This window comes from Dreissena polymorpha, chromosome 4 (assembly GCF_020536995.1).
Source record: "Dreissena polymorpha isolate Duluth1 chromosome 4, UMN_Dpol_1.0, whole genome shotgun sequence".
Classification (NCBI taxonomy): Eukaryota; Metazoa; Mollusca; class Bivalvia; order Myida; family Dreissenidae; genus Dreissena; species Dreissena polymorpha.
Window position 1 is genome coordinate 28,939,632 of NC_068358.1, and position 11,710 is coordinate 28,951,341.

The 11,710-nt window shown below is 34.0% G+C and overlaps 1 protein-coding gene across 3 annotated transcripts in view; it reads right to left on the reverse strand.

The window, feature by feature from the left end:
- The window catches only part of LOC127876974 (structure-specific endonuclease subunit SLX4-like), a 41,893-nt gene extending 31,868 nt beyond the window's left edge, over positions 1–10,025 (reverse strand). Inside the window, exons 1-7 of one of the 3 annotated variants that reach the window (XM_052422529.1) lie at positions 9,954–10,025; positions 5,122–5,328; positions 4,062–4,152; positions 2,641–2,761; positions 2,123–2,256; positions 967–1,023; positions 79–192 (exon numbers count right to left, since the gene is read on the reverse strand). In XM_052422529.1, coding sequence (XP_052278489.1) covers positions 79–192; positions 967–1,023; positions 2,123–2,256; positions 2,641–2,761; positions 4,062–4,152; positions 5,122–5,311 — 707 coding nt within the window. In that variant the 5' untranslated portion in view covers positions 5,312–5,328; positions 9,954–10,025. Of the gene's footprint in view, positions 1–78; positions 193–966; positions 1,024–2,122; positions 2,257–2,640; positions 2,762–4,061; positions 4,153–5,121; positions 5,329–7,672; positions 7,884–9,779; positions 9,911–9,953 lie in introns of those variants that run through there. The other 2 variants (XM_052422530.1, XM_052422531.1) reach the window with 2 other exon arrangements.
- Between the last annotated feature and the right edge of the window lie 1,685 nt (positions 10,026–11,710).

The window sequence follows — 11,710 nt, forward strand, 5'->3', positions numbered from 1 at the left end:
CTTTTTCAATGAAATGAACACAAATGCTATTGAGTTCTTAAACAAAACATTTGCCTGGAAGTTTAACACAGAACTCACGTTTTCCCTTTCTTGTTCCTGCCCACATGTCCTCTGTCAGTTACCTCTGTGACTGCATGCCCTGCCAGCGATGATGACATGGCAAGGGCAACCTGCACATCCTCCTCAAACTGACTGGAAACAAACAAGAGGAAAGAACTTTCTTTGAATTAAAAATACAATAACATCGAAAAGTGTCGTCCCTGATTAGCCTGTGCAGACTGCACAGGCTAATTTGGGACAACACTACGCACATGCATTAAATTGACTGGAAAGGAACGAGTGTAGAAGATGACCAAGAAGGTCAGGGCCAAAAAGTATTCAATTTTCTTATTTAAAATATTTTCATGACAATTCTTCTGAAGTTCAAATAAAGCAGTCTAGAGTAGTGTTGCTGTGTGACCATATATCTTCAGTCGTTTATGAACTATATATCATAATAATTTAGTTCCTATCATTATTATCCATATTTATTGTCTTGACATTTAGATAATTTGCAATAACTAATAATTATCCTTAATTAATACAACAAAAATCAAATGATTTAAAAAAAAGTATTTAAAATTTCAGTATAGATTTTATGTTTTTCCATCAAAGAATAGCTGGCAGCGCACTTTAATTGAACCTGGCTCTTGGAAAGCTGGGCTTAATGCATGTGCATAAAGTGTCGACCCAGATTAGCCTGTGAAATCTGCACACGGAGGGGGGGGGGGGGGGGGGGCAATACTTGCCACTGTTTTGTAATTTTCATATAAGTGAAGTCTCTTTTTAGTAAAAATCTTGTGTGGACTGCACAATCTGACCATGGACAACACTTTATGAACATGCATTATGCCCCATTTTCCCAAAGGGAGGCTCAATTAAATTAGTACATATCATGAAATGATATGGTAAGTAGCAGCAGCATACCTCTTGGGCTCCTTGAGTTTTCTTTTCTTTGCAGCAGGTGCTTTAGGCAACTTGGACCTGAAATGCACAGCACACTCACAACATGTTTAAAGTTCAACATTAAATGGTTTCTTATCACTGAAAATGTATCATTGCTACCAACAAACTGTAAATAGTGTTGAGTCATACCACCTTACAGAAGAAAATAGCAAAATTGATTATTAATTCTGGAATTAAAAGAACAAAAAAAAACAGCATATGTTGAACATCCACTTGTTATACTATAATGTGACTACATAAACATGATAATCTACACATTAAGGTCATCTTACTGTGACAGTATAAGTCAAAAACACACAATTTTTGGAATACAATAAAAACGATATTACAAAGAGCCTAGGGAGTTATAATGCAGTTGTGTATAATATTGTATCTTTATTCGTATTGAATCTTTCAGAATGTTGAGCATTGTAAAATGTTAACCATTGTTGACTGTATTTTATAATATTATTAATTGGTGATGTGAAACACTATTTACATGTTGTGGTTCTTTATTAATTACTTTGAGAAAAATAAACCCTTCATTTGATATTTTTTATTATGCTTATATTTCATATTAAAATCGTTTTGAAACAACAACAAAAGGTTTATGACATAAACAAAGACTGTCAAAAACTGTCAATGAACAAGCTTGTTGTTGAATACTTCCTTGACTATGAACTATTACTGTTGACCAAATCACGGCACTGTGAATGTCATGAAAAAGTGTAAAAAGTCAGAGCCGCTAGTCTATTCGTATTATTGCAAAAAACTTTTTAAGGTTTTTTGCAATAATACAAATAGATTAGCGGCCCTGACTTTTCACACTTTTAATAATTTATTATTTGTCAGTGGACCAAATAATACATGCATAAAATCAAATATCTCGCTCTTATTTTCATTCAATGTATTATTTTTTTTGTAAAAAAATAAGAAAATTGGTAAAGTCTTACAATCTTATCTGTTGAATCCCATCATTATGTTCTATTGTGATTTATTGTGTTGGGTCTTGACTTCATATAGTAAAAGGAAAGTCGAAAACACAAGCATCAGAACATAATTATGTATGTACTGATTAGTGCAATATTTAAAAAACAGGTAAACGTGTTGCATCCCTGTTACAAACTGGCATATTTACCTGAGGGCAGGCGGTATGACCCCTGCAGCTAGGGAGGTCTCCCTTTCTAGTTCCTGGTCCCTAACCAGCTGTAGCATGCGGTCGGTGGATACACCCTGGTCTACGCAGCATTTCTTCAAGTGGTTCTTACGACTCTGTTTTCAGAAAATGTACAGTTACAAAGCTTGAATTAGTAGTCCTCAAATCGACCATTTAGGTCCCACTGAAATACTTGTGTGATTAATAAAAATATTTGAAATTCTTACTCGAGTCTTTTGAAAATAATCAAAAAACCTAATTTATGTTGATAAAGATTAATAAGACTTAGGTTCAAGACCCAAGCTTTAATAATGTATGTAAATATTGCATCCTTTTATTAAAAGTAACACATCAAACTTGTAGATTTTTACATTAATAGAAAATTCCACTACATTTTGTTTGAAGGAAGGTTTTATTTATTAACAATTAAAGCTTATATCTAGAAACTGATGTAAAGGTATAATTGACCTTTCTATACAAATAATCCTGATATCACTCACAAGTTCTGTATTACAGACTTTGCCACATATGGGACAGTCCAGCACGAGATTGCGTGCCGCCTGCAGCAGTTGCCTCCCCTTCTCCTCACACTTCTCTCCCTCCTCCTGACGGTCCATACACCTACACCACACAGTATACAGTAATTGAGCTTGAACCAGACAACAGAAGTAGCTCAACTTCAAGCAACTTTTGATCAACAAGTTTGAGACTTAAAAACTAATAGCCGACTGCCCTTGAAAGTTGTAATATATCAGGTTAGACTTTGTATAAAATAAAAGTGAGGGCTAGCAACGCCATTTTTTAGATGTGCAGAACCTGATAAATATCAAAACTCTTGGGCAGTAACCTGTTTTCCTATTAAACATACCTCTAAGACCCCAGTTTTTAAGAAATAGTAACAAATAATTGCTATAAAACTGCATTTTGTATGACGTTAGAAGTGTTTTTAATTAGGTCATAAGCACTTAAACGTAATGCTTGTCAAATATGTTTTGTGTATGAAATTGTTTGTTTAGTTGAAACTGATTCCTTTTTACCAAAAAATGAAAAGTTAGAGTTATATGGCCTACTTCCTAACATGGGCTCATATAAACGCCTACTTACCCAATATATATATTTTTTATACTCTTTGTAAAATATTGATAACAGCGCAGATTTATGATAAACTTGCATTACAGGCATTGAGATATGGTGGTTTATTAATTGAGGCAACACACGGAGTAACCGGATATATATGGAGGCTTTCATATAACTTAAAATTACAATGGATAAGTTTGTAAAACAACATTCAATAAACATTAACACAAAGTCTTCTCCAGAGTCAAGTATCACAAACATTCTTAATCCTTTACCACTAAGATACGTATTTTGACGCATTTGTAATCCCTTAGAAAGTTATATTTAATTTAAGACATTTCATACTATATTCATGTTTTGAAGGCTTCATCTCCAAACCTTAGATACTGATGAGCACTAGTCAGCATAAAACATGAACAGACTGCGAGTAACTCGCAGGCTGTTCTGGTTTTATTCTGGTTGCAAAAGCCATTTTCACTTTGCTTCTTATGGGGGAAAGGGTAAAGTCAATATTCTGAGTCAACTTTGAGTTTTTTCTCAATTGTTTTTAGATGAGTTTGATCATCACGCTCAATATGATTTTAAACACAGAAGTTTTTTGAGTTTTGAGTGTGACTCAACCCTGAGTTTGAGGAGGAAATGAGCATATTTTTGTAGCTAAGATTGGAGATTTACTGATATGCTCAATACTTAGCTGAGTAGAAACTCAAATCTCATCTTTTGAGCTAAGCTCTAATTTGAGAACTTTTTTATGATACTGGATTCATATCTCATGGCAATAATAGCTATGAAGTGCTTGTTTTTCATAGAGAATTCATATCAGCATGAGACATTGCTGTTTCACCTGTTAACATGCTGAAGTCTCCGTGTAGAGTTCATATGGGAGAGGTCCTTACTGCACACTTGGCATGACACCTCCACATCAACCACATCTTCTGTTGAAAAATTATAAAACAAGACTAGTTTTGGGAAAACTTTTGTTAATGTATGTGCGTAAAGTGTTGCTCCAGATTAGCTTGTGAAGTCTGCACAGGTTCATCTGGGACAACACTTTCTTCCTAAATTGGATATTTGCTACAAATAGACTTTAAACGAAATACCATAAAAGCGGAAAGTGTCGTCCCTGATTATCCTGAGCAGACTGCACAGGCTAATATGGGACTACACTTTACGAACATGCATTAAGCCCAGTTTTCCCACAACCAGGCTTGAGCAATAAAAGCACCAACACAGACTAAGAACCACATACAGTATACCTGACATTAGTCCAGCTTGTGTATCTATTGATGATCAATGTATGATTACAGCTATGTAAATAAATTATAAGCATTAATATACATAATGTTTACACCTTACTTTTTGTTATTTTGTTGCATTGAGTAAACCTCTTTATCAACCAGTTTATATATTAAATAAAAAGAAAACAAAAGTTTGTCACAATAGTGACAAAAAATACCCTTTGACGCCCCATATCATAGTAGAATGTCTAACTTGAAAAATGGGCATTGCTTTTGAAATGTTTACCTAAATTGAACATGAAAAACTTCATATTATAGGAAAGTATTGTGCAAATTCTTAGAAAAGAAACTCTATTCCGTTTCAATCCTTTCCTAATACCTGTATTGTATTGGGTATTTTTATATGTAATGAACTTGCTAAAAGAAATTAATACACGTATGTTTAAACAGGTGTTGCATGTTGGCAAGTGTTGGAAAGTGACGTAAGAAAAGTTTTGTCTAAGGACACACAAAAGGGCAGATCGATAGATGTCCATGATGATTCAAGTGTACTACCTTTACTTGTTTACAGGGATAAAAATAATCTGAGATATTAAGTAGTACCAGAAAACAATGATGCGGGTAAGCAAGAACATAAACTAAGTATTATGAAACTATCCAACTAACCTTCAACAGCTAACTGAAAGGGAGTAGCTTGAACAAGTCCTGTGCCTTTCTTTGGCAGCTTAAATTCGCTTGATTCATTTAGGGTATCTACATTTGGAAGGACAACTATTGCAGAGCCTTTGGAATTGTTTTCCTTTTTCTTTAATGAAAGCTTTTGTCCTCTTTTCTTGCTCATTTGATTGGATGCCATCGTTTATGATGCTAAATCTAAAACAAAATAGCCCTGTCATACGAAAATGGGTCTTATGCAATATGCCATCAAAGCTACAGACCAGCCTGCACATGTGCGCCGTCTAGTCATGCAAGGTTTCATGATCTCATTATTCCAAACAGGGTAATTCTAGACCAGACTGTGAAAATATGCAGGCTGGTCTGGAGCTACGCTCGCTGAATATGGCATAAGACCCTATTTGCATAACGCAGCGCATAAATGATCAATGAATTATCAAAGCATCAGGGCTTTTTTTCCTTCTTAAGCAAGGGCCTTACAAAGGCCCCTTCCCCTAAGAGAAAGGCCCCTTCCCATAAGAGAATTTCTTTCACATAATGCAATTTTCTTCATATTTGAAGCTTACTTTGGAAAATTTCGGCTAGATCGAACTTTACCGGTACGCAGTTGTTCACCACCATTGACAAAGCCGGGTTTGGGGGCAGTAGCCCCTGATACTAAGGAAATATATATGAAAAAAAAGGATAATAAGGTGTTGCGTTAGGTGTTGCCCGTTTAGCAACGATAAAATTATATGCTTTTCCATTCTTTTTGATGTACCGGTGAAGTTCAATCGTCCCGAAATTTCTTCCACTTTTTCAGTTTTGTCCATATTATTTTTCCCAAAAATGGAAGGCCAGGCCCTTTCCCCCAAGTCAAGAAAAAGGCCCTGAAGCATGTTCACAACCAATCCTATGCTGGTACTTAATTAAGTTATATTGATTTTTTAAACAAATACAGAACCTACATGAGATAACAAATTATAGAAAAGATGTGACTACCAAACAGAAAGGTAACATTTCACAATCGAAAAGGAGCTGGGGCATAAAAAAACTGCAAAGTATTCTTATTTTTATTTATCTTTATTAAAGGGATTTGTTTTGTTTTAAAAAGCGTAGATATAATCATAATACCTGTTGTTCTTTGATAATTAGCCTGGTACAAAACAGGATTTATAAGTACACCATGATATATCAGTAACATGGAATTGTGATATGTATCATGATATTTATCTTATTATTTATTTATAAAGAACACAAAAATAATATAAGTTCAGAACTCAGAAACATTGTTATTCACATTCTTTATTTCGACGTTGTCCATCATGTGGTAGACAAAAATACAGTGAACTATGTAAAGTGAACACTTGAAATGCTTAAAATGTGGAAACGCAGGATTTCGTTTAGACCCATCAAATATTGAATTTTTCTTGACATATGTCAAACACTTATGTTATCTCTTAAACTCACAAAAGATATTCAAAGAACAAGAGGAGTGTGAAATTTCACCATGATTTATGATTTCGGTGTAGTTACCTTTAAATGGGTTGAAAAGTTCAAACGATTTAGTCCATTTAACCAATTTAGCTCATCCCTGCTACATGATCTAAATGGGGTTAAAAAAATGAATTGGTTGAACATTACAACCTAATTAACCATTGATACCTTTTCATGGGCTTAATTGAGTACATTAGCATTGGACAGTGACCATGAAAATTGTTCCTAATAATTTAAATACACATCATAGTTATGGATGTGGTTAGTGACTATCAAAACCCAGTAGACATGACAAATACAAGCTTGATTGAAACATTTTGGCAAAGGTGTAAAACGCATGATTATATCATTATTTATATATCATTAACATACTCAATACAATTATAAGAAGTTCATTGAATATTTCTGTCATGAAATAAAAATTATCATTTTGACCCACCATATTATTTAAGAAAACTATTGCAAGACTTCATTTTTTGATATTTTGATCTTACATAAAAAAAATATTTTTCAGTGTTTCTCTGGTGTTTTATTTAATAATACTCTAACACTATCTTCTTCAGTGGTTAAAGTTCCAGCTGATCTCTGTGGATTTATATCATGGACTAACCATCTTTCGAACCTCTTAATTGTTCAGTTGACACTACAAATGTAGTGACGATTAAGATTGAAAATAGTGAAACATATTAATAGGAACTCTGTTTGATAAATAACTTGTTTCTACATGGCTGGCAACTTTTATTGTTACGTTAATCCTCTTTTGATAACAGATTTTTTGCAAGTTTCCAGCACCACCATATCATGTAAAACTGTTGATGCTGCCAAAATAACGAGTACCTGCTTTCGAACCCTTCAGTGTACACCATTAAAAATCAATTTGCCCCATGATTTGACCATGGTCACCTGACTTATTAAAGCAGCCGATTTATGTAAATTTTCAAACAAAGTTGAGAACGAAAATAAGACCATGTTTTTATAAAAAAAATAATATGAAAATCATTACATGTGTAAAAACTTAAAAGCATTAAGCAATACTATGATTTTTACGTGTTTTATGATTGATTACTTATTCTACAGGTTTTTGACGCATTTTCATCAAATTGCTGCAATGTGCGAGTCGGCGTAAACAAATTACTTATACACAAAAAACGGCAACGAAGTGTGTGTGAGCGCATGCGTATGAAATGTACACAAATGAAGGGTTAGAAAAGAGGTGAGGTTCGAGAAGAGGTACTTTAGCGATAAATAATACAAAAGCAAGTAAGGACTTGTGACTCTAAAATCCAAAAATGTGGTTATTGACTCTTTTTAAAAGATTTCATTAGAACGGGTTAATGTATCACTATATGTTATTGTAGTTGTGCATATTGTTACAAACTTAATATAGAACGCTAATATAAGGCATTATTATTAAAATTTATTTTACATTAACCGAGCCACAGTCGATTGGTGTATAACGGATAGCTAAGGACTTCGATGTCTCATTTCAACGTTAACACCATGCATTCAGTAATTAAACCATTAAACCTAGATAGACACATGTCTCTCCTATTGAAACATGCCAGCGGTTTTAAATTTCCAAAAAAATATTATTTGTTTACAGCGCAAATTTCATGGTACACTGATTCAGCCATTACCGGATCGCTTAGGTCTTTATCGGATTACATGTGTATCGGGTTATTTCTTGAAATTTGACACAGCATTTGTAAAAAATAATTGCAATATATGTACATTTCCAGAAAGGAAATTCATTACTGAGTTTAATAAAACCCAGTTCATGGAAATCGCTGCACAATTGATGAAGTAATGGCTGTTCAAAGTGATGCACCCTTTATTCGGGTCATTTTGAGTTGAATACCTTGTTATATATATAAATTTGATAGTGAAAAATATTTTTTCAGAGAAATCAATATTTCGTTATAATATGATTATTTTTCATTAAAAATGATGTTTTCACTAATTAATATCATAGCCACACGCTAACCACATGTGTATTGGACAACTTCAATTGAGTTTATATTTATTTGAAATAATCCCCACATTCCTGAATATGGGTCACCACATGTCCGTTATTCACTTAATCCCGAGTTGCAGCTTTCATGCTTATTTTATATGGTACACATCAATTTGGTTCCTGAGCATTCTTACTTTTGTAAAGGACACATCAGGGCTTTTCATCCTTATATAACAGAGGTCCTTATTTTTTCCCAACTCTGGCTGAAAGACTTCCCAAAAAAAACGATTGAAATTCCCCTGAAAATCAAAAAAATAAACACAGCGGATAGTGTTTTGTAGCCAAGTTACTATTCGGTATAGTTTTACTGGTCTTGTAGATGATTGTAATTTCATTGAAAGCTTTCACGAGCGATAAACAAAGATGAAGGTTTATTTTGCGTAATTGTTGTCTGGTATCGATTTTTTCGCTACCAGTTCAGTTCAGGTATTTCCCCACTACCGCTAAGCCGAATTTTAATTGTATTTGTGTACCAGTCTAGAACAGAATATTGCGTAGTACGGGTTTTATTGTCGGTTTTTGCACGAGGGCCGCAAGGGAGGTCACCAGTGTCATCGCTGAATTTTCAGTTTGAAAATGTCACATAATGGTAAATATTACCTAAAATCAGTTAAGAAACGAAAGCTCCTGGACTCTAAAGAAGATCAAAAAATATAGCTGGCCAATCTTTGAAAAGAACATTTCCAGGTCATTAATTCATAACAAAAATAAAGTTCAAACCATTATTGTGACTGTTTAAAATTGATTAAATGATTTACCTGTGATGAAATGCTTTAAAAGTTTTTTCCCAAAATGGCCATTTATCGCACTTAAATTTCCCAATTTGCAAGGCTAGGGCTTCTTCCCAATTTCCAGATGAAAAGCCCTGCACATAATACGAAAATATTACATCAATGAACATTATGTTTATCAAACAAAATCTGCAAAATTCAAGAAACAATTCCTCTGCACTTTTCCTGTTGTCACAAAAACAGTGCATTCATAACGTGACCTTGTTTTGCTTTCGAAAAAAGAAACAGTTGTAAACATTGACACACGTCACCAAAAAAATAATCGACTTAACAATGATATGCTTTTTGTATTCAATTCATAGAGAACTATAAATCTTACCATAAATAAAAGTATTTTGCAAAAAACGTTTAATTTATCCGTTACTCACTAAAATCCGCTATACACCAATCGACTGCACTTCTTACATTTCATAAAGTGATATGCCCATAACATTTACATGGTGAATAGAGTACTCAAATCGCTAAAATACTCATCAATGGGGAAACTATAAACAACTTTTAATGTCATATGCATTGAACGTTTCTTTGAAAATATATCTTACATAACATTTCTGTTAAAATATTTCAAAACAGAATTAACGTTGTTGTTGTTATTTCGTGTTTTACCAATTGCCCCAAAGCAGAATCAATTGACAACAAGCAGGTTACAAATCAGTACATGCTTAACAATTTAAATTTCTACGTTTTAACTCTTATTTAGTAAACATAAACCTTTAAAATGAACTTTTCTATATTTGTAATAGATTAAATTTTTATTTCCGGAATACCATTGACTCCTGTAGTCATATTTTATGACATCTTGCATACACTATTTGGGCTGTGCTCTGTGAAAAAGAGGTTTAATGCATGTGCATAAAGTGTCATCACAGATTAGCTTATGAAGTCCGCTCAAGCTAACGGGGACGACACTTTCCACCCAAAATAGATTTTTGCTAAGAAGAGACTGTCTTGAAATGAAAAATAGCATAAAAGCAGAAAGTGTTTTCCCTGAGTAGCCTGTGCAAACTGCACAGGCTAATCTGGGACGACACAGCACATGCATATAACCGCTTTTCAAAGAGCGCGGCCTATATGCCATTAACCATAGACTTAGTGATTAGTTTATGCACCTTAGGTGCCATCACACTATGATTAACACTTTTACCAAGTAATTTGAAAATAAATTCATGGCGTACATAAGAACGCTGCAGACTGAGTGACACATTATTTTCAATTATGACCTGATTTTTCTGTACAATACTCTTGGTAATTGAAGAATTTTGCAGAAAATTCATCTATGTTAGACACAAAAGCATTGCTCAGGCCAAAGTGCTCATTATTCTTATATTTACCCATGAAATCTGACCTTTACCTTTGAGCTGCAATCTTGTACAGTTGCGGGCCTAATCAGGGACTTCTATAAATTCATATTATGTTTTGTGGGCTCAAAATCAGACAGAGATAACATGAATGCTCAGGCTGGACTTGAGCTACGCTGGTCACATATGGCATAAGACCCATGTTTGCATGACATGAGTTTTATGCAAACATAAACTGTAAGTCATTCTTTTTCTTTTTTTGCACAGGTGCACTTCTCTTGAGTATAGATTCTTCATTTCATAAAGCACATCGCCAGCTTGTAACACATTGAAAGTAATTAGATTTAGCCTTCTAGCAATATCAGGAATATTATATTTTGAATCAAGCTTGTGCAGATTATATGTATTATATAGATGGGCTTGTTAGATTTGTTGGTACCGATCTAAGTAATACTGTAAAATCATTTATATTTGAGGGCATGACATTTTGTGGTTTTACAAAAAAAAGACTTTTGTGGACACATACATTTCTGGATTTCCAGTTTTGGAAAACAAGAGGGCCTGAAAGGCCCAAAGTCGCTCACCTGAGATTCAAAGGAACTGACCTGTTCTGTGCAGCCCAAGATTTCATTAGAACAAATGTTCTAACCAACTTTCATGAATTGTGAACCCTGGCGGCCACATTTTTCAACATACTGGAATCATTTTCATACACATCCAAGATATCATTAAAACAAATATTCTGACCAAGTTTCATGAAGATTGGACAATAAATGTGACTTCAAGAGTGTTAAGGAGTTTTTACAATAGCCATATAACGAAAAATGCACCGCCCCCTGATGGACATATTTTTGAACTCGTCCAAGATATCATTGGGACAAATCTTCTGACCAAGTTTCATCAAGATCAGACAATTAATGTAGCATCTACAGTGTTAACAAGGTTTTACTATTGTCAGAAACACAATGCCCCCTTCTGCGCCGCTTTGAAACCATATATTT